The sequence below is a fragment of the Epinephelus fuscoguttatus genome, linkage group LG16, assembly GCF_011397635.1.
Source record: "Epinephelus fuscoguttatus linkage group LG16, E.fuscoguttatus.final_Chr_v1".
NCBI classification, from domain to species: domain Eukaryota; kingdom Metazoa; phylum Chordata; class Actinopteri; order Perciformes; family Serranidae; genus Epinephelus; species Epinephelus fuscoguttatus.
The window spans coordinates 35,974,250-35,997,948 of NC_064767.1; the positions used below are offsets into that span (position 1 = coordinate 35,974,250).

The following is a 23,699-nucleotide window of genomic DNA, read 5'->3' on the forward strand; positions in this document are numbered from 1 at the left end:
TTTGGTGCTGAAAAGTGCATGAAGACAAATTCTGGGAGACACTGTGCAATGTGAAAAATGGTGACTTGTGCATAATTTTAACACAACCAGAGCTGTTAAGAAGCAAACCCTCACAGCTTTATTTGTCTGACTACAAGTTCCAAACTACATCTGCAAACACAGAGTGCATGGATCATGAAAGAAACCTAAAATGGACAGTCCAGCAGCAGGTCGCTGAACTGTGTGACTGTGGCATGGAATGAACCCACTTTCTGTGTCAGATACTGGAAAAAGGCTTGTATGAGTTATGATTAATTTCATTCAGATTATATGCAGATATATACTGTATGTTCAAAATTACAACCCAGTGTACACATGCTCACACAGAAACATTTTAGGCACACAAACAAAGAAAATAGTCGTCTGTTGGAGGAAGAGAGTCCTCTTGCTTGAAGAAATGAAGAGGTGAAGGTTCAGATTGTAATGTTCAGTTAAATTAGACAGTGCTGAATGTTCCAGAGGTTAATGGGAGAAAGCACCCTCTAGCCATATAAATAGTCTGTTGTGTATTTGGATCCTTTAGTCCACTTTGACCACACTGTAGATCTTGGTGACAAACCAGAAACAGGCAAAGAAGCCGATTGAACCTGTGGACAGACAAAACACCTTTACTTAGAGCTACATTAGTCACTCATTGCACAACATCAAGGTGAAATACTGTACACACACAGTTCTGTTTTAGTTCCACTCCCACAGTTAGACAGAAATGGATGTAGAGATGCCTTTAAACATCTGTTTGCATATGCACACTGCACACTATCGCTCAGCACCAAACAGTAGATGGAGAAATTTAGAGACAAGCTGGTGAGCGGCGCATTTAGCAGCTAAAGAGACAGATATTTTCCACAGGAGATGGTGGAGACCAAACCAGAGCTAAAGGTAGAGTAAATATTGGACTTGGGTTTGATGGCAGTGTTAAGTTGATTTTCTTAATTACAAGCAAAAACCTCTAAGGCTGAAAAATTAAGCCAGTGCTAAAGGCCAAAAACTGCAGTTCATCAAATGGCCACTTGAGGCTGGCTCGAAAACAGAGTCACTGCCCATAGATAGCAATATTAAAATGCCCCAACTGTACAGCAAAAGTTAGCATGCTTACAGCCCAGTACAAAAAAACATTTTCATTCTCTATTGTGGATTACAACATTAATGACGACAGTACATGGGGGGATTTTTTATATCACTCATTCATTTACATTTTATTAAGGCTTAAAGTAATGTTGATCTAAAAACAGGGCCGGTTGCCATCTGCAAGGTGATACCACAGTCTGTGAGTCTGATCTATCACTCACTCCTCCACAGCTCCACCCTCTTATCCAAATATGGTCATGGTAGCTACATACATTATTTCATACAGTCTGTATGAACACCACTCTTAACAGGCAACTATTTACCAGCACGTTCACCATATTAATTTCAGGGTATCAATATGTAACTGTTCTGCCGACAATGTTTGATGGACCATGCTTTAGGCTAAAAATGATTTAAGTCTGCAGATAAAATAGATCTGATACCCTCTGCCCTCAGAAACTTTTATACTGTGATATATCATCAATAAATCAAGAACATTGACTAATCATCTAAAATGCCATAAATAGTAATAATAATAGTCAAATTTAAATTCCTCTATCCTTGATGGCAAGAGTTTCCGCAATCTAAACTGAGATCCTACCTTTGACCTTCAAAAATAATCAATTTTGTAGATGTGTGCATGAGAAAGATGGTGACCATAGCAATCCCAAATGGAAAAATACATCAACCCTTATCTCATACCTACCAGTGAATAAGAAAAAGATGAGGGCCATGATCATGGTGTATCCAAAGTACAGGATGGTGCTGGCTAGTCCAGTGATTTGCAGCTTAGAGAAGAAGTAATGAATGGCATAAACCAGGAAATAGACAGCAGTGAAGCCGCTGGTCAGGAAGGAACGCCACTGCCAATGGTAGTCCTGTGAAAAGAAGAAAGGCAAAGTTTTGTAGATTGAGGCCCTGACTGAAGGGTTTAAAAGAGCTATTGTGGAGTCCACAGTCATGCTGTTAAACACCTGCACACCTATGGAACAAGTATTTTTTGCTGCAATGGTATAATCTGTGGTAATAGTACTTTTATACACAGTACTGGTCAATTATAAAATTAATTGCTGATGTTCCCTGAAACAAAAAGCTGATCATTTTAGAGGAGCTGTATGTGACGTTCAGAGCATTAATACAGCAGCAAACCACTATTTGTTATGTAAAGATACAGTGGAGTGAGAGTCACGCTCCCTCTGTGTCTGTTGTAATCCAAGCTTCTCTGCGGTTTATTTTGGTAAGTTTGTGTGGTAAGGCCGTGTGTGCATGTTAGTGAATGTGTGTGTCCCACTGGCTAGCTTATCACTACGGTTCCACTGGACAGCGTCATCCCAGAAGCTTAGCGCACACCCTCCTTTTTATCCTTGGTAATGCCGTTAGTTCTGTCAGCACTGTTGTCGTTGTTAGCACTCTTTATTGAGTTAGCACCACTACCTGCTAGCCACTGGCTGAGCCACACTCCATGTTGAGAACCGTGTGCAGACTCAGAATCATAGATATGTTGTGAATGTGGTATATGGCTTCTTTAAGGTACTGAATTGACCATGCTGTTCACCTCAGCACATAAGTGGAAGTAGCAGAGCAGGATGGTGGCCTCAGAGCAGGTGATAACCAGGATAATGAAGACAAGGAAGAGGAAGCCAAACATGTAGTACATCTGATGGGACCTGGGGAACAGGCAGAGACATGTGATTGATTGTTTGTTTGTTTGAAGGCTTTATTTCGAACATGTTAAGTTACAAAAGGAAGAATAAATAAATAAATAATTAAATTAAACAAATTTAAGGACAAGATAGATTAAGGGCGGCACGGTGGTGTGGTGGTTAGCACTCTCGCCTCACAGCAAGAGGGTTGCCGGTTCGATCCCAGGCGTGGGAGCCCTTCTGTGCGGAGTTTGCATGTTCTCCCCGTGTCAGCGTGAGTTCTCTCCGGGCACTCCGGCTTCTTCCCACAGTCCAAAGACATGCAGATTGGGGACTAGGCTAATTGATAACTCTGAATGTGAGTGTGAATGGTTGTTTGTCTCTATGTGTCAGCCCTGCGATAGTCTGGCGACCTGTCCAGGGTGTACCCTGCCTCTCGCCCGATGTCAGCTGGGATAGGCTCCAGCCCCCCCCGCAACCCTCAAGAGGATGAAGCAGTTAGAAGACGAATGAATGAATGAAGATAGATTAAATGCATCACTGGATGGATTGCATGTTATTGTCAGTCTGCTACCATATTTTCAGTAATACAAAAATACAGCTAATTAAGATATCCCTCCCTTTTACTCAACTTGGTCAAATTGTATCTGCCAAAATAGTTATGAACAAAAAGATATATGCAGTATGGCCCATTATAATCAAAACAACAAGTACGGACAGACACTTGAGGAGAACAGTACGAAACAAATGAGCCCCACCATCATTTAAAGACTCCCCACAGCTCTGACTGAGTAGGGCTGAGCTGATTCTCAGCTTTCCATATTTAAATTAGTTGCAAAAACTGAGCTTGCAAGATGTATTCTGACTTCTATAAATTACTGCTTAGTCTTCATTCTTACCAGATGGAGTTTAATATGAAGAACAGCTGAATAAATATACATCCAAAGGGCAGAATTCCTCCCATGATGATACCAGGAAAAGGCTTTGTGTAGAATGACTGCTCTGGGACTTGACGAGGGATCTGATTGGTCCGTACTGGGTGCTCAATACCCTTTAACAATCAGTCACAGCAGGGAGACAGAGAGAATCAAACACAATATTCAGATAGGCACACCCTGAAATACTATCTCATAAACATAATTTTAAAATGACACATATATTAAGTTTTATAATGTGAACCACATTGGTTTACTTAATTTAGTTAAGAGGGGAGGAAGAATTGAATCCATCATGATGACACTGAACGTAACACAGACAGTGACTATGTTTAAAATGCACACTGTTATTCCAATATTCTTCTGAATATGATACAGGTCATTTCACAGCTTACTCCATTTGTATATTCCAGCTTTTTTCTGAATGTAGCATTTTCTGATTAAGACATGTAAGATTTGCTCATATTATATAAGTTTTAGAAGCATTGGACATGGACCTGTGTTCAGTATTCAAATTATTTGTCTCAGTGGGCTTTTTACTGCAGTTTGAGACACATGGCTTCTTCTGTTGTTCATAGCACTGCACTGTCAGACTCTGGGTAGAGACAGAGCAGCAAAACGTTGGGCATGTTGAAAGTGAAAAGTGAACTTTCATTCTGCTGGGTCTAAAAGTTTGCATTCACTCTCAGCAGTTGCTCCTCTCATCCATCAAGCTGATCTATAAGCTCGGATCAGATCAACAGACAAATTATCCACCCTGCCAGTCACAAACTGCTGCCGAGGAAAGAAAGAAGTCATGGAGAGCTCTGCCTGCGTTACATTCATGGACCCACAAAAACCTCCAAATTTAGAGATGGGACACAGAATGAAACAAAGGGACACAAAGGCAGTTGCTCTTCTCTTCCTCCCACCCCGACCTGTGTTGTCGACAACAGCCACACATACACCCTAATCCTGTGGAAACACTGGCATGCAAATGTAGTCAGTGCCTGACCAAGCTACAGACTCTTCCAGCAATTAACTTAGAAATGGTGGTGTATTGTATTTTTTCCACAGTTGGTTATTTTTAAACTTGAGTACTTAATGTACATAACTGTATGACACTGTGACAACACACATTTTCTGCAAGTCACTGGCATGACATGTATACCAACAATTACAGAATGTGTAAGGTATGAATAGATGTACGTTTATTTTTACTTACTGCTTTCTTGAAGCCAAAGTATGCTCCTATAAAGGTAAGAGGCACTGAGATACAGAACCAAAGAGCCAATATGGCTACCAGGGTCCCAAATGGCATCGCTGCTGAAGAGCCTTCACCCCACAGGATCAAGTTCATCACAAAGAAATCTGCAAATACCACCCTGAGCAGAGACAGAAAGGATGTTAGATGAAGGAGTTAATGAGAGAGAGAGTGGTGGCGTCTTTCTCATGCAGTAAACTTCTACTCTGGCACTGTGTCCATTATAATGTTTGATGTCCAAGCCAGCCTTAACAGTCTTACCCAGGACAGAGGAAGGCTGTCAGCAGAACATTGGTCTTCCACTTCTCTCCTCCAAAAGCTGACATTTAACCAAACACAAAGAGAAAGGAGACAAGGATTTATATACATCTAATCAAACTGGATATCCAACATAAAACACTTCCCTGTATCTTGGTCACTTACATTTGTAGAGTCGAGCAGCCACATATCCAGCAGGAGTTCCCAGAAGAACCCAGAGAACAACAGCACATGTCATCAAAGCCCCGCGGTTCGCCGGAGAGAGGAACCCAAGACAGGCAAAGACTGGAGAGGGGGGAGATCGCATTATTACATTTCATACATTTGAAGTTAGGTTAAGTAAGTCAGTTACAGAGTCCCTCTGACAATGACTACATTAGACTGCAACCAATATTAATATGAGGGTTAAAAAATCTGTTACACAAAAACCTGTTTAAATATTAGCTGATACTGCTTTATTGGGCAGAGCAAAACAAGGTTGGACAAAACACAACAGAACACAAAACACAGCATTTCACAAAATGGAAAAGGTTGAGACAACAATTCTTGATGATGGGAGAGAAGCCAAGTCAATTCAGAGTTTTATCAAGATTATAAAGCAATATTTTACTGAATGAAACGCCCACAGATGGGCTGACTGGCCACGGATGTATCGTGGAATACTACAGGCCCAAATGTTTATGTCTTTGTCTTTATAAAGTTGCAACGTGGGAGGGGCTATTTTGTATTCCTGGTTCCTAAAGTAACAGTTCTATTCCTTTTTCCCATAGACGATATTACGTGACTCAAAGTTGGATTACTTCTAAAGCTTAAATCAGTATTAAACTTTCCTGGATGAACTGTCAGTCAATAAGATCAAGATGGCCAGTAAGCTCATCCATGAGGGTTTCCTTCAAGTATTGTTGACAAATCTTGATTAAACTCTGAATTGACTTGAGGTCTGTCCAGTTATTCTTTCATGAATTTTTGTCCCTGCCTTTTCTGTTTCTGAAATGTGGTGATTTCAAAAATGCTGTATTTTCTTAAATGTTATTTTCTAAAATGTTGTGTTTTCGGAAAAGATGTGTTTTCAGTTTTGTCAATTTATGTTTTCGAATATGTTATTGTGTTTTTTCGAAAATATTGAGGTGTTGTTGAGTTTTGTGAAGTATCAGGTCATATTGTGATGTTGGCATACTGCATGGAATGCAATGTCGCACCGGTGAACTGAGTTATATTCTTTGCCTGCACTGGTTTGGTGCCTTTGGTGACTTGCTTTATTTGGTGAAAACAAACCCCTATTAATCTCCCTAAAATCATACAAAGAACTGGTTCTTTTTCCACTTTCATACGATGTAGATATATGATGAATTGTCTTCTGCTTTGTGTTATTATGTTCTTGTGGTTTGTGATTTACATTACAGATCTTTTGCTGATGGAGTTGTGAACATGCCAGAGGATCAGCTGTGCTTTGGTTTTATGGTCACACCTGAAGGAAATGCAATAGCATTACATTTGCACAGTGTCCAGTGCAAAGTTGTCTGTATGAGTGGTTCTCAAGAAGACTGCAAGCAGGTATAAGAACAGGTATGTTTTGAGCGGGCACTGTGCTAGCATAACTGATACAAATAATGTACAAGATCTGTTATTGCTGAGAGAGCACAACATAAGTGCTTCTTGAGTTGTTCTAAGGAGAGAAAGGCAGGTAAATAAGATGTTTGTGCAATTTTACACTCTTTTTAGTCGGGAAAGGCAAGGAGTCAGGCAACATTAATAATCGAATGGATATGACAGGTATAAAGAGTGGATAGAGGAAAAAAAAGCTCATGACATGTCAAAAGCAACAAACTTATCTATCTGGCACTGCCGCTATAGGATGGCACTAGTTTGCATCTATGACTAATTCTACACAACAATCTCAAAAAAACAAAACAAAGATAAAACATACGTACAAAGGGTGACAAAGGTCATAATGAAGATCTGGGTTCCAGAGCCAAGGAAAACAGACAGCAGCATTCCCTTCCTGGGAGGTCGGAAAACATCTCCATGGACCAACTTCCACCCAAATTCCTCCTGAGCATCCTCCTAAGAACAAGACAGATGAGCAGATATGATGAGAACAAAACAGCTGGACCACTAATGTCTAGCAGACATTGTGTCATGTTCCAGTAGTTCCATGACTGCCTTACAATATTAGTATTTTTCATGTGATAGAAAGTATGAAGTTGGTTGCGTAACCAAAAACTTATTGACAAATTTCTAGAATACAGCTCCAATTCAGCTCAGAACTGCTGCTTTGAACCACACAGACAGATACTCACCACAGAGTCCATCTGATTGTATCTGGCAATATCTTTATGCAGAGTCCTCAGCATGATCATGGCGACCATTCCAGACAAGAACAACACAATCACCAATGAGTTCATAATGCTGGGGATTAAAAAAAACAAACAGCGAAATCAAATTAGTTATTACTTTTAAATGACTATAGTAATGAAAAAATGCAGACATTGTTCTAAATGTCTGTACTTACCTATCATTATTCATGCACACAGCATGTCCACGTAACATTTGGTGTATGAAATGTCTGTATCGTTACTGGGCTGCATTTTTATAAAACAAATCTGTCAACCACATCCATGTGCCATCTAACTATTGCACGATGGATTACAGCCACCAGGCAGAATAAAGCGCTATCGATTCACCTTACAATCAAATCCTCACCTCAAACAAACAAACAGCTTTGTCTCTCTCACATGCAGCGCAAAGCTATATTGCACAGGTCCTACTGCAGTAATTACATTCATTGTACAGAATGATTTTTGCCTAGCATGTGCATGTAACATGTAGGCCTATGTCACACTACACAGCCCCGAATACACTGATTAACAGACTGATTAAAGTAGAGAATCAGCACTGTGTCTTCCTCCATGTCGCAGGAGAACCTGTAAGTGAGTGAGGGAGGGTTGCATGGAGAGTGTGAGAGAGAAGATGTGCTAACAGCGGCACATTGTACAGAGGACATGGATTATTTAAACCATAATCAAACTATATTGATACAAACAGTATTGTCTCATCCTATATCTTTTTTTTTTTTAAGATTTTTTGGGGACATTTTTTGCCTTTAATGGACAGGACAGTTAAGTGTGAAGGTGGGAGAGAGACGGGGTATGACATGCAGCAAAGGGCCACAGGCTGGACTTGAACCCGGGCTGCGGCAACAGCCTTGTACATGGGGCGCCTGCTCTACCACTAAGCCACCGACGCCCCGTCTTATTCTATATCTTGAAAATATATTGATATACCTCAAAAACTTCATATAATGCCCAGCCCTAATTTTTTTTCCTGCGAATCTTTAAGTGTAATCTGATTACTGCTTAAATAACTATTGTTGTTAATAAACTTTCAAACATCACTGTCTCACAAACACAATATTTTTTGGGAAAAAAAAAAATTATTAAATTCATTATACATGAGCAGCAAATTCTGGCCCAAAATTATTGTCAAATCAATGTATGCTTATGTGTGTGTGTGTGTGTGTGTGTGTGTGTGTGTGTGTGTGTGTGTGTGTGTGTGTGTGTGTCTTACCTGAACCACTGGATGTTGGTGTGAGGCATTGACTCCAGGATGTAGTCCCACCTAGATGCCCAGCGAATATTCTTGTCTTCCTAAACACACAGACACACATACACACACCTCTCTGTTTATGCAGTTACATTGCTTTATAAGCTGCTGATCTAATAAATAATGTTATGCTGCTGCTTGTGCCTAAATGTACACACCATCTCTCTTAATGTGGAGTCGCACAGCAGCTCTGCTCTGGTCTCTGCTATGTTCACATATTAGAAAATGACATTAATATTTTCTCTTATTCATTATGTATTATTTCACCCACCCACAACTCATCCACACATCCCTGTGTGTTTAACAAGCGAGTGTATAGACACTGGGATGGGGAAAAAAATTGATACAACATAGTATTGCGATATATTTGCGTGGCGACATCAGTTCATCACACGGTGCCAAATATCGTTTGTTTTTATTTAAACTATTAATGTCAAAAATACATATTAAGCTTTAGGTAGCTAACAAGAATAATATAATAAATTGCCTTTTTAGTCCACTAGATACATTTTGGTGCTGCTGCAAAATGGCTGAAGTGAAAAGAACAGATCAAAAACTTTATTTTATTAGATAAAACAGACGTTGACTAAGTTTTCCTTTGGGGACATAATGAACAGGTGAAAAAAGGTAATTGCAATTATCACAATATATTTTATCACAATACTCAGCATATTGCAACAATATAATATCATATTGTGGATTCTTCTGTGATTCCCACACCTAGTACGCACATTGTGAACCTGTAGGCACATCTAACGATCTAAATAATGTGCCCTTTAAATAGCAAGAAAATAATAGCATACACCAACAATGCACCTGACCAAACCTCATTTTAAGACGTATTCGCCAATGGGCACACAATTAGGCGCAAGTACATGTGCTACTTAAGCAATGTGGGTGCTGGCTGTGAAAATGACAATTATGTCAGTCTGCAGATAGCAATGCACTGCACTGTGTGCCAGGTGTAAGGTATGGCTCTTAGTTGGGAATCCAAAAAAAACCAACATTTTTTCACTACGCTGTTCTTTATATTTTACATGTGAAAAGTCTTAATCCAGCATAACTACATGAGTTGGATCAGGTTTTTCACTTCTTCCAATTCCCAGGATCAGTCCATTTTCAGTTTCTAGCCCAGGTCTTCTTTAGAGGCTCACAAAACATTGATACAGGATTAGCCACACAGTGATGATACGATAGTACTAACCACAAATTTCACAGAGTAGGTGTATGGGATCTTGAACACTCCTGCATGTGAGCTTTTCAGGAACTTTGGCCCTCCAGAGCAATCAGGGCTTTCATCATTAGGGTTTTCAAAGCTGGACAAAGAGAGAGAGACAAAGGAAACTGATTAAAGTAGTAGAGTCCACCAGTTATCTTATTTACATATTAAGAACCAATCACAGTGCAGGCAGAATCTCTTCAAGAACACAAATTGATACCACACTATTCTACTAGTTTAGATGATTTTCATACCAATGGACAGCATTGTCTGTCTGTGAAAACATGGATGATTCACACACACATCTTCCCCCAACAGCACAGAAAATCTATACAATCAGCACAGTTTCAAAGTGGGCACCTAAGATTAGTGTCACAATTTCAGTATCTGACCAAATGTCTCCCCTTATGGCATTACATTATGGCCAGAAAAGTGTTTTCACATGAGATTATGACTTTACAGTGAAGTTGACCTTTGACCTTTTGGATATAAAATGTTATCACTTTAACATTTTATCCTAAAAGACATGTACAAGGCTGTTGCCGCAGCCGCCCGAATTCGACTCCAGCCTGTGGCCCTTTGCTGTATGTCATTCCCTATCTCTCTCTCTCCCCCTTTCACACTTAGCTGTCCTATCAATTAAAGGCAAAAATGCCCCAAAAATATGTTTAAAAGACATTAGTTTAAGAATTCCATCAACCACCAAATCCTAATCAGTTCATTCCTCAGTCCAAGTGTACGTTTGTGTTAAATTTAGGGAAATTTCCTCAATGCTGTATAGAGATATCATGAAATTCACAAAATGAGATGGAGACTGATGCAAGGTTACAGTCAGTATGTTTACATGCACACAGTAGTCAAGCTAAGCTCATAGCCCGGCTAATCAGTCAAGTCGGACTTCTCATCTTGTCTGAATATACATCCAGAAGAGAAAGTCTAATTTCTGACCTACTGTAGTAAGTCTGACTCCGCCTCGATAGGCGGCGCTGTGTCCTTTTTAATATAGTGCGCACTGAACTAGTTCCAGTTCTTGTTCAGAATCTTTTTTAAATAAATCCACATTTCACGTTTTTCCTTCCATCCATAATCTTCAAAATGTTTAGCTCCTTTAGCTGTCAGAGTATGAATGTAGTTTCCTCGTCCATCTAGAAGTGCATCTTCTGCTTCTCGGTCGCCATGGTGTTTGTTTGTTTGTTTGTTTGTTTGTTTTTCTGGGAGTTACTGCACTGCTGCTACGTCATCTCCTTCTTCTTCTGGGTGAAAGCCCGCAAAAGAAAAAGTGGTGCATGTGCAGAAGTGGATACATGCAGCAATAGCTCGATTTTCAATCCAATTATCTAGATGTGTTAGCTGAGCCATGGATAGTCCAATTTCAGTCGGACTAAGCTGTTTACATGCATTTAAAAGTCCGGTTTCAGTCGGACTAAACCAATAATTCGATTTTCTCAAGCTGCATGTAAACGTACTGACTGACATTTGACCAGCAAATTCAATTTAGTTCATCCTTGTCTCAAAGTGGATGTTTGTGCCAAATTCATAGAAATTCTCTCAAAGTGCTCTTAAACACTAACACGTTCACAAGATGAGATGGATGCAAGATCACAGTGACCTTGACTTTGACCTCCAAAATCTAATCACTTCATACTTGAGTCCAGGGGAACGTATGTGCCAAATTTGAAAAAAAATTCCCTCAAGGCATTCTTGAGATATTGCATTTATGAGAATGAGGCAGGTGAGGTCACAACAATCTTGACCTTTAGCCTATGAACCCCAAAATGTAGTCACCTCTTCTTTGAGTCCAAGTGAACATTTGTGGCAATTTTTAAGAAATTTCCTCAAGGTGTTATTGATTTGCATTCATGAGAATGGGACAGAGGGTCGGAGGGACAAAGGAACAACCCGAAACCATTGTGGGCATTGCTATCGTCGGGCAGAGGTATAAAAATAAACCCCAAACAACATACTAAGCTAAAATACTGGCACTGCATTTTGACTAGAGCAAATCAAATCAATTTGTCACATATACAGTAATACATAGCACAAGGTGTTGTGAAATTCTTCAGTGTGTAGCTCCAGGACACATCTAATGAACAAGTTTTAAAAAAATGAAACACTGAAATAATATCATCAGTACGAGTTTCAGAAAAATGGAACAAAACAAGTGCATAACAATATGCATTATAATGGTGGCATCAGTATGACAGGAATGTGTGGCAGTTGATGAATAATAAATTAACTTACTTAATGTAAAGTCACTGATTCAGTGCAGCTCCCTATCACAGAAAGCTCCATATTAGCTAAACTGTAGTTATAATTTATTACCTTTTGGGTTCAATCTTGGCAGCAACCAACCGTGCTCCCAGCTGTTCATGCTCAACGATGTGGTAATAGATGTCGATGTCCACATGGTTAAAGATGTAAAAAGCATCCTTTTCATTAAAGTTAGACTGGAAAACAAAACCAAGACCCAGAGGTTCAAAGCATTGACAGGGGAATAATGTAATTTTACAGTTATATCCATGTGTAGGATATGAATCGTTCTGACTCACAGACAGGCACTTGTATTAAAAAAAGATTGTGGCAGACAGTGATGCATGCTGCTGACCCTGCTTTTAACCCCCAGCAAATCTGACACACAAACACTGAATTTCCTTTGGGATTAACTTGGTTTCTAAAAAGCTGAACTTTGGTATCGGCTAATATTCCCCTTGTTGACTGCCAACAGCCTATCTGCAAATAAGGTGACAGTCACTCAATATAAAACATCTGCATCGGCTATCAGCAAAATTGTTATTTTAACCAAGTATCATTATCGGTATTGGCCCAGACTTTTAAAATTGGCGCATCCTGAACAAAAACGTATGCCATGTAAATAGTTTGACGGATACTACACTCACATCAAAATTCTATGCATACTGGCCTTAAAACACCAGTGGTATAGTAGTCAGTGGCTGCCAACAGTGTCAACATCTCACTGATGTTGATGTATCAGAGCTCACTGATCATTTCTATAAGGAATTGAATTTCATGACTTACTGGCCTTTCAAGAGTATGCTTGAATGATGAAAAATTTGACTTTACTGTTAAAGAGGACTTGCGTCCATGTGTGACACACTCACATTGACAACGCAGGCATCTTTAGGTCGACCTCCTTCTGTGACATAACAGCCAATAGGGAAACCAGGATTACAGAACTTCTGTCCATCTTCAACATCATAACACCAGGTGACTGGCATGTTATCCACAATCCTACACACACACACGCACACACACACACACACACACACACACACGCACGCAACCAAAAGCCTGTGAATTTCACTAATGTCCACAGTGTACAATTACAACAGCACAGCTATTTATTTTCAACGAAATGAAGGCACTGTTTTAAATGATAAGCAGTGTCTAATATGGCTAAAATTAGATCTAATCTAAAGCATTAGATCATTCTTTGTTTAACCAGAAACACTCTGAAACCGCCATCGACAAACCCACGAGACTCTGTTTTAATAAACAATAAGTTTAGCATGTATAGAGCCATTCAATTTCCACATCTAACTGAGTAAATTAAGGATTTATTTCAACCAAGTTGGTGACAAACCTACTGTCCAGTGGGTTTGACGATAGTAATTTTGGAGCTTGTCAAACAAAAAAGACTGTGGTCTTTAACAAAAAGGTCTTTCTATGCAGGGATCCTTTCAGTACTCTTAATAGACACTCATAACAATCTGAGCCTGTGAGTGGCAAAAAGAAGCACTTTTAAGGGGCGTAAAGGGACAATGCAAACGTGCTGGAAGTGTTAACAATGCAGCCTTGTAAATGCTTTAAATGTATAAAAACTTGTGAACCCTCTTATTAGGGGCCGGGCAGCCTAAGCTGCCAGGACCCTTTTGTTTTGCTGCATGTTCTTCTTCTTCTTCTTTCTTCTTCCGAGGAAATCATACTTCCCATGCGCGAAAAACCACCAACCTTTGCACAAAGGTCCAGTCCCATGCCAGATTGCCTCAGCTGCAAAAACAGGCCAATAGTCCTGATGGTGGCACTATAGCAAGCCTCTAAATTTCAAAATTTTGAAAATTCAAAACAAATCAACCATATGTGCTACAGATTTGCAACTTTCACCAAAATGTAGCCCCAGTACTGAAGAATTTTTTGTACATTTAAACCTATTGCAAATTATGAAGTCCATCACTCTGTTTTTTTTCAAAAACTGTAAAACTTCTTAAACCTATCTCCTCCCACAATTTTTGCTCAATTGACACCAAACTTGCTACAGAGCATCTTCAGACTGTCCTACACAAACGATCCACACAGATTTTTGATTTATCGAAAATTGAGCCTACAGTGCATCAAAATGTTTGACTGTAAACAGTATTGTAAACATATACCTGCAAATTCTTGCTAAATACATTTTCAATGTTCATTAAAAAAATGGCAATTTTGGAGTCATGGTAGATGATGTCTGGAGAATATCAGAATTTTATCTCAAAAACTGAATTTTTGACAGCATTTTGAATTTCGCTCTATGCGAACAATTGGAGTCAATGCAAAAATGGCATTTTTAAACATCAGTTTTTCACTTATGGAGCCAATAAATCATTGTTAAAAACAAATTAATAACATCTCCATGCTGTCTAGATGCAATTTGTGTATTTTTGGATTTTTGTCTTAATAACTGAATTTTTGACAGCCGTTTGAAATCTGCCTTTACACACTAACAGCTGCTGTCTTGCACACAGGTGACCGGCTTCGTCAATTTGTGAAGCTACATGTGACATTTCTGTTTGGGAGTTTCCATATGAGAAATCTACCAAAACTTTTCATAAAGGTCCAGTCTAGGCTTGTGCCGATTTCCGGTTTAACCGGTTCTGTCCGGTTTAAGAGGTCCATCCGGTTTAATTCATGTCAACTGGATAAACTGCGGGGGGGCTTTTCACATCATCGGCGTGTCAAGGGACTATATTCAACTTATCTTGCACTGAAACATGCATTATGACAAGTTAATAAGGTTTATATATGTTTTTAAATGAAGTGGAGGAGCGTACAAGTGTTTTGTTTCGTTTGTCTCAGAGGCTCCGCAGACTGCAGACTCTGCAGCTCCCCTCAGCTGTCTGCTGCTGCTGAGAGAGAAGTGACCTTCTGCTGCTTCTTCTTCTTCTTCTTCTTCTTCTTGTGTAACATTGTTTGTATTGGCGGTCAATACAGCATCATCGCCACCTAGTGGATTGGCAGCGCATTACACCTACAATAGGCTTTTATTGGGAAAAAATAGCTCAAATGTGACCCCCATTGGTAAAATTAGGTATATAATTTGATATATCGGTTCGGTTAGATATTTGGCTTTAAATCAAACCGGTTGGAAAATTTTCAAACTGGTACAAGCCTAGTCCAGTCCCATGCCAGATGTCCTCAACTGAGATCACAAGACAATAGTCCTGATGGTGGCGCTACAGCAAGCCTCTAAATTTCAAAAGTTTGAAAATTCATAACAAATCAACCATATGTGCTACAGCTTTGGAACTTTCACTCTGAAATTTGCTTTTCCATGGCATGGATAGCTACTGTCTGGCACCCTGATGCTTGGCTTAGTCAATTTGTGAAGCCACACATGAACTGTCACTTGCCAATTAGCTCAGTGAGATAGAAGATGGACCTCAGTCTCAGAAGTCATGAGTTCAAGCCTCAGCTAAGGCAGAACGGACATTCTAATGTGAAAGTCCTATGTTCAGGCATCATGCTATGTGGATTAGAGACTACCAAGGTTAAAATAATTATGATCCAGGCAGTTTTGCGGAGAGACAAATACTCTTTATCAACACTTTTCCCTGTTATCCCTTGTCTCTTTTCCCTGTTTATTTGGCTTAGCTATCAGTCAATATGCAGAGTCTATCCAATAGCTACTTTTACATTTCAAAAAATGTTTTCATCTTTGTCACCATGGATAATGTTTAGCTTTAAGCTAGATCAGGCCAGTTTGTTCATAATTGCTAGCAGTTAATGTTACTTACTTTCTTGTTCTTGAGTTTTTTCTTTCCTTTGTATATTATGAGTCTGATCACTTCAGCCACTCATCCACAATTTGAAGGGCATGCCATAATTATATGATGTAACTTCTATGTTGTGATATGCTTTGTTTTAGTGTGTGTGTTGCTCAGAATTGGCTAATTTTGCCTAAAATTGCCCGGCCCTGACCATTGCTGCGCAGCAGCTATAATTGTGGTTGTTGTTGGAATTCTATTGATCGAGCCTGCATCAAATGCTGATATCAAATCTCATTCCACTGAGCAATTCATTCTAGTTTCTTTAAATTATCCAGTGAGCTTTTCATGTAGGCTTTCACTGCTGTGACTTTCTATATTCTTGACGGAAAATTATTTCAAGCAGCTTAGTTGGAAAAGTTATTGCATACTTTTGGCCACTGATCTGTTGTCATCTTTGTTCAAATTGTGCGATTTTCAATTCTGGGCTAAAACAGGGACAGCTTTAGCTGCATCTTGCATCTTTCTTGAGCTAGTAGCCTCAATCTACTTTAATCCAGAGGGCTGCGCTATTGCAGTACGAGTACCTTGTCTAATGAATTGTTTACCAACTCACACTATGCCCCTTATATTCCCATGACTGTGTCTCATGCTTAACCATGTGATCTGGAACTTATTGTGCAGACTAGCTGATAACACACACAAACACAGGAACACTACACATCCATTACTACTCCCTTTGGTTGTTTACATTCCATTTCTGACACTGAATGCTTGTTAGTTCTGCAGACAACTGAGCCAATTCACACTTCCTGTGAACATTTTCACTTGCTCCGAAACTGTAATTGTTGCCTCCCTGAGAGTTGGGACAATATTTCCATTGTTTTGGACTTTGCATAAAATAATGTTGACTTTCAAACTTAAGCTGCTCCACATAAAGTGACTTTGAAGCCAAATGTAGTATTGCTTCCTCCCAGGTAACATGACTACACAGAATTCTATATGTATATATTCAAGTTTTTGGTGTGACTATGTCCATACAAACAGGCTGTACCCAGATCTTCTCTGACGTCAGATTTTTCTTTTGTAATTAAAATATATTAATATAAAAACAACTGAGGCTCAGTGAGTTTGTTTTATTACTCATCTAAGTGAAGATCGACTAGACGTACAAGTTTTCCGCATGACACTGAGCATCTGGTTGCATTTTCTTTCACTTTATATGTCAGTGAATCATACATACCAGTGATGCTGGTAGTTGAGTAACATGGCTTTCTTGAGGAAGTTCAGTTTGGCTTTGTCTGATGGGTTGTTGGTGTCGTAGGTTCTGGTGCACACCTTCTGACACACCGCAGGTTTCTTAAACTCAAACTGACACACAAGACACAGTTAGTATGTTTGTACTATGGCACTGTAACAACTGGGTTCTCATTCTCTACTGTACAATGAAGACAACAGTAGTGCCATGTTTATAAGCTTACTAATAATCTACTCATAATGGGAAATAGGCTTGGGCGGTATCACGGTATTACGAAATACAAGGGTATTTAGAAATCTCTATGGTATGATTTTCAATACAGTCAAAAATACAGATGCTCATTTTTCTAATAACCTCATACTGGAGAGGCTGTAATGAGGATGTTTTGCATTTAGTGCACAGCACATGTCACCAGAGATCATTCTGGTTGAAGAGGCAGTTGAGCTGACTGCAAGTGGTGGGGATAACATATCAAGACTGAAAACAGCTGGCCTGTGTTGTGCCTGCAAAAGCAGAGAGACCGCAGGGGAAACAGCTCATTTTCACATCCAATCTGGAGAATGAAGGGTTAATTGCTGACATTTTGTGAGTTCATTTTGTTTTTTATGAGAGTTAAAATGGCAAGAAAGCTCGAGCAACGTAGTGCAGTCACTGATCGATGGGGGGTGCCACACACAAATACTGTCATATACCACATACCCCGGTGAAATTCCACATGGGTATGAAGAGATGCAAAATAGATACTAGCCTAATAGGAAACATCATACTCTGTTTGTTAATATAATTATGGCCCAAGCATAACAACAGTTACAATAAACATTTAACCTATTTATTTAGTGGCTCTCTCGACTGTAAACAACTTCATCCAACTCCATCCACAGCATGTGACGCACCCAGCTGCCCAACTGCTTAACACATGCCAGATATGTTTCCGCTCTGTTCCATCTCTTCCACTGGTTCATCTTTTATCAATGCTCTGTGCTCTGTAACAAATCTACTATTGTTATTATGTGCATGTATTTATTTTGAACAGACAGTAGTGCAAGTGTTAAAGACAGACACAATCCCTTTGGTAGGGACTTTGGTGATCTATCTTCACCATAAAAAAAGGCAAAAAAAATATGGTCAAACTCTGGAGCCCTGGAAATAGTTAACATGACATGTTGGACATGGAAGTCTATTGAATCTTGTACAGGTTTGTCATATAATGCAGGATTAACCACTTTTTCAGATATTACAAATATTTTCTATGTGTAATTTATTTTGATTTCTATGAGAACTGTTTCTGAAACTTATTATTTGACAATGTGACATGTGTCTTTGAAAGTATGCAAACAGTTTTGTGTGGCTCTGCTTTTACTCTGCTTTTTTTTCTTGAATCTACTTTTCTCTACCTGGCCTAAATATGAGGTTGCATTTGCGAACAACTGCAATTTGTGTCTATTTGTGTTTGCAAACACAGCCACTGAAAGAATTCATTCTAACAGACCCTGCACAGACAATACAATTTCACCTCAACAGTGTGACTGAGTCAGTGTTTCAATGTTTGTTAATGTGAATGCGTTTGCGTGAGTGAGAGTTGCTGAAAATGTGTGTTACCTTGTATGGTGAGGGTTCAATCCTCTCTCCAAAAAGGACCTGGCCCAGATTCTCTGAAGGACGTTTCATTGTTTTCTCTGAGCAGAAGTCAAACCTGCACAAACAGGACACAACTGTCCGAAGTGTTTGGGGCAGAATACACAACACTGCACAACACCTCAATTCCCCATCGAATACTGCAATTAGTAACTTGGTATCTCAGCCAACAGTTTCCAGATGATGAAGAGAACTCTGACCAGATAAAAAGAAGACGCTCTCTGCTGAATTCTGTGTGAAACTAGACCCCACTTAATGAAACAAAACAACTACTGCTGCGCCGTTGTTCATGGGCTCAAACTTTTAATCATGATTTCATGTTTTCAACACTTTCCAGCAACTGTTATTAAATGAATACCCATTCTGACATCACTATATGATAAGTAGGAATGTTTCACTATCCAATTACCAGTTTAAGAATAGAACAATAATACATATACATGTAACTAAACATACTACAATTTAACACGAAAAACAGACCTGTGTTTGAGTCTGAAATGCTTTCTTTATGTGTGCGTGTGTGTGGTGTTTGGGGTTTTTATATTTTATTTAAGGAAGGGCCAGGGTCTCATTCACATCCAATCATGCAAAATAATGATTTTCATAACCAGAATAAATTATATCTGGTTAACATTAAATTTGGTATGAATTAAAAAAAAAGTTATCAACTTATTATAGCATGACGGATACCTCTGTTGCAGATTTTGCATTAAATGGATAAATTGATTCAATATTTATCCCACAATCAACTTCAGCTTTAAACTGCAACAACAACAATTCTTAGATGAATTTGGTCAATAACAAAGCACAGTGAGGCCTGCTGTGCAGCCTGAGGGAATAAGTCAGAAAGGGATTAAATGAAAAAAATCCTTCAGAGAAATAACACAGTGCTACAGTGTTATGCATTGGCACTTACGCAGTATATTCATAAGGAAGAACAGACTCCACTGAATCCAGCCTGTTCACAAACAGCTCAATGATTGACTAGAAGAAAACAAAGCAGAGAGACGCATATTAGGAAGACAGTAGGAACGCTCCTATCAGGTTTTCATTTTCTTGTTGTTAGACATTAATTCTTGATTGGTTGGTTTTCATTTTGAAGTCTTTTGGTGATGACACTGAAACGACACTTTAAAACGTCAACAACAGTGTGTCTTTGCCAGAGACAATGATCTGGATTCTTCAAATAAGTAAGGAATTGTGTTTGTTTGTCTGTTTTTAATTTGGATAAATAAAAAAATCATGACAAAGTGCAAGGGATTAAATGCTTTTTCTAGACAATATTCATGCCACAGGCCCCCTGTAAATGCACTGGGTCTCCAAGGAGTTTCATGTGGCACAAAAATTCAAGCTCCTTCTACATTACAAAGGCAGTGGACGCAAAGGAAAACTAAATCATGCTGTATCAGAAAAGACTGAAGATTTAATTGTCTCCCTCTGTTCATTTTATGCTACTATTACAGCATCATCCTAAAGAAGTAAGACTAACGGCATCCCAGCATCCCACGGCTGACAGAAAATGTGTTTGGGATGGACAGAGATAATCCCTGGGAGACAAAAAGGATTTTTGTTTCTCTATATGTATGTATAACCACAGTCAGTGTGTTCAGTAGATGTCTGTCGGCACACCCCCAGTTTTGAGAAGCAGGCTGATACGGAAACTAAGCAATGTACTGCTGTGGATGGGGATCAACATCAAAATGTGTTTTAGCCATCTAAAAAAATCCACCTTAAAAAATCAGTATCAGGATACTGATGCTATACTAGGAGTATTTTCACCGCTTTACCTTTTCGTCAGAGAGCTCATCCAAAGGGAAAGCAGGAAAACAGTAATTTTAACACGCTCACACGGGACCTGTTGGTCTAAAGCCACTTTGATCAGTTACACAATTTGTGTTATAGCGGACTTTGCTGAATCTGAACTAACTCGTTCAAACGCTGAAGTCACACCAGAACACAAACAAAATAACTGTTGGAGGCAGTGGTAGACCAGAGGATCCTGTGTTCAGCAATGTTAAACTACTATTTTTGATGGAGTCTGGCTTTGAAGAGAGCGATACTGACTTAATTTTTCCCCACTTTCTGACAGTAAAGTAAAGCAGTGAAACTATTCTCAACAGAGTGTACACATTGACTGATATTGCTTTTCTTAGATGGCTAACATATGTTTTGTTGCTGACTCCTATTCACAGCAGTAACTTACATTGCTTAGCCTCCATGTCAGACTACAGCCTGCTTCTCCAAACTGGGGGTGTGCCGACAGACATCTACTGTATGTGTAATGTACTGTCTTGAGATAATTACCTTAAAAAATATTTTTTTTCAAAAAGACTGAATTATCTCTTTAGGAGAATACTGAGTTGAGGAATATAGGGACCTGAGATCTACGTTAAGTATGTTATGCGTATAAGTTGCTAAAAGAACCAGTGGTTATAGGTTGCTAAAATATCACCTTTCGAGGCACTAGGGGCACCGTATTTGTTATAAGTGTAATGTCCGGACTAACGGAGTTACTCTGAGGTAACGTTAGGGTTAATTATTGCTAGCTATAACGTTACAGCTAGCTGCTATCAAGGTTAGTTATCATAGCCTCTGTTCACGTAGCTGTGCTGTTTGTTTTGCTAACGTTAGCAAACACACATACATAACAGGCAGCTGTTTATAGAGAACTGACTCACCGACTGCATTCAAATACGCCTTGTCTATTTAATTATTGGGTTCACTCTAAAATGGTTATTGAGTTATCTTTGTTGTAACATGTGGCAGCTACACAGGTGATGTGACATCTTATGTTTACCTTGCAGTCTGGAACTTGGTCTTTTCCGGGCTCACAGAAGCTCACGGGCGCCAGACCCGGGAGGTAGAAGCTGGCCGCTCGAGTCAGCAGCGCAGCTCCAAGCAGCCACCGCAACATCTCAACACCGGCCAGTCTTCTGCTCAAAAGGTTAGGCTGTTAACTCGCTCCTCTTGGCAGCTTACACTGCATCTGACATCCACACTGGACAGCCACCAGCATCCGGTTCTGCAGCAGGCAGACACGTCACATGCCGGAAGTCCTGCTAAGTGAAGCGGAGCATTGTGGGATCATGGATCACATTATACTATTCTTCATCTTAATATAATATAATAAAAATAAAAATAATAATAGCAGCTACAACAACAGCAAAAACAACAACAACAACAACAACAACAACAACAACAATCAATTCTATAATTATAACATTTTAAAATCAATTTAATTCATTTTTGGAATTGATGTAAATGAGATATAGGCCTATGTTTTTCTTCCTCTGACAATGATATTTCTTGTGAAATTTGTGCACAAGAATTAATCTCAGCAATTAATTTTGTTCAGACTGCATTATCCAGAGAATAATGTTATAAGGAGGTGAGTAAATAATGTAGCCTATGTCCAAATGACCAACAGACGTGCAGAAATTGGAATGTTTGAAAGTGAATGACATGCTATGTTCATGTTATTATATGCTCCATGCATGGGCCCCAGCCAGCATTTGTATGTGGGGTCCATGTAAGTAGTAAATGGGCTGAAAATGGACCCTATATGGGGTTTTCCATGGGTTCTGTAATGGCCCCATGCCAGCTGCCCACATGGTTGGGGTTACCCAAGTGGACCCCACATGGGTTACACTAGGGCTACCCGGGCCATAAAGTGATACAGAAAAGGCAACAATGGATGCAAAAAAAGAAGACATTAGGACATTAGGTATTTAACACTCAAATTTTTGAGGGGAGGATCCCAACCTCCCCCCTGCCCAGTATTCAAAGGAAACATACACCCTTGACTTCAAGAGTGCAGGGGCGTGATACAGTCTCGTCCTGAGCATCTGGGTCATAACACATCACTTGTGAATGATGCAATGTAAATATGGGGTTTTCTCAGAATGTTACTTACATCTTTCAAAGTGCTGTGATCATCAGGGCCATTATGGCAAAGATGAATGAGGTGCTCTCAAATTGATCTGTTGTCCTTTTACTTTCCATCATTATTTACCAGAGACTTCTAAACAGACGTGAAAAGATAACATCCAACTGTTGTCCACAAGGTGGTGTTCTTTAACTGCTCTGTCAAAACTGTTTCCCAGTGGAATTCCATCACACCAAGGTTTTTGAATTCTTCTGTGCATTATAAGCTGATTGGGGCTTTAAGAGTTTGCTGCTGCAAGTATCAACTTGCAGGGGAAAAAAATCATATCCACAACATCAAAATCTAAAGATTAAATCCACCAAGAAATTCCATTAACATTTGCTCATTCATGTTTTATACTGAGAAGTTTCCCACTTAGCATGTGACATGAAAAGAGCATTAACTGGATATCTCTGAAATGTATAGTGAAATGGAATGTGAATGTGAATGTGTGCAAGGTGTCTGTGTATTCAAAGAAGTGTGTGCCCAGACGAGGAAATTACTGGTTGGCAGCTCCGGCGGGTGATTGGTACACATTGATTTTCTTCTTTTCTTTATTTTATTTGATAGGGACGATGCACTTTAACATAGTTCCAATAGAAAGTATGAGACTCATGTTGCATGATGGCTCTCTACATAAAAAGTCAAGATGGCATCAGCTCAACGGCAGTGGAAAGGTGCATCATTCTCATCCCCCAACTGGCCATAATAACACGTACACAGATTAAAGGTATCATTTGCCATAGTGATGGATTTGTTCAGCTGAAGGTAGCATGGGTGGGCTGACTATTTTGTTCACCTAGTTTTCTCCTGTTAGGGAGGTTAGTGATGGTATTTTGGTTTCTTTTGTATTCTGCAAGTTAGATTGCTAAATTGCTTGCTTAATAAGCTTAGA

At 39.4% G+C, this 23,699-nt stretch overlaps 1 protein-coding gene across 1 annotated transcript; it reads right to left on the reverse strand.

The window, feature by feature from the left end:
• Window positions 1-95: 95 nt before the first annotated feature.
• On the reverse strand, window positions 96-21,925 carry tm9sf2 (transmembrane 9 superfamily member 2). The gene is made up of 17 exons (XM_049601200.1): window positions 21,677-21,925; window positions 19,796-19,863; window positions 18,844-18,937; window positions 17,230-17,357; window positions 13,128-13,257; window positions 12,331-12,455; window positions 9,994-10,105; window positions 8,754-8,833; window positions 7,487-7,595; window positions 7,118-7,250; window positions 5,352-5,471; window positions 5,190-5,247; window positions 4,890-5,049; window positions 3,650-3,801; window positions 2,663-2,774; window positions 1,814-1,985; window positions 96-626 (listed from the first exon to the last, which is right to left on the reverse strand). Exons 1-17 carry the CDS (start codon window positions 21,791-21,793, stop codon window positions 559-561), a joined length of 1,938 nt encoding a protein of 645 aa, XP_049457157.1. The 5' UTR covers window positions 21,794-21,925; the 3' UTR covers window positions 96-558.
• Window positions 21,926-23,699: the final 1,774 nt, after the last annotated feature.

What these genes read in the sequence shown, in the direction of transcription:
- tm9sf2 (XM_049601200.1), bottom strand. Translation starts at nt 21,793, where the DNA reads ATGTTGCGGTGGCTGCTTGGAGCTGCGCTGCTGACTCGAGCGGCCAGC. An exon ending in ACAATCAGATGGACTCTGTG is followed by an intron (nt 7,251 to 7,486) that starts GTGAGTATCTGT and finishes TCTTGTTCTTAG; the next exon opens with GAGGATGCTCAGGAGGAATT. An exon ending in TTCATATTAAACTCCATCTG is followed by an intron (nt 2,775 to 3,649) that starts GTAAGAATGAAG and finishes CCTGTTCCCCAG; the next exon opens with GTCCCATCAGATGTACTACA.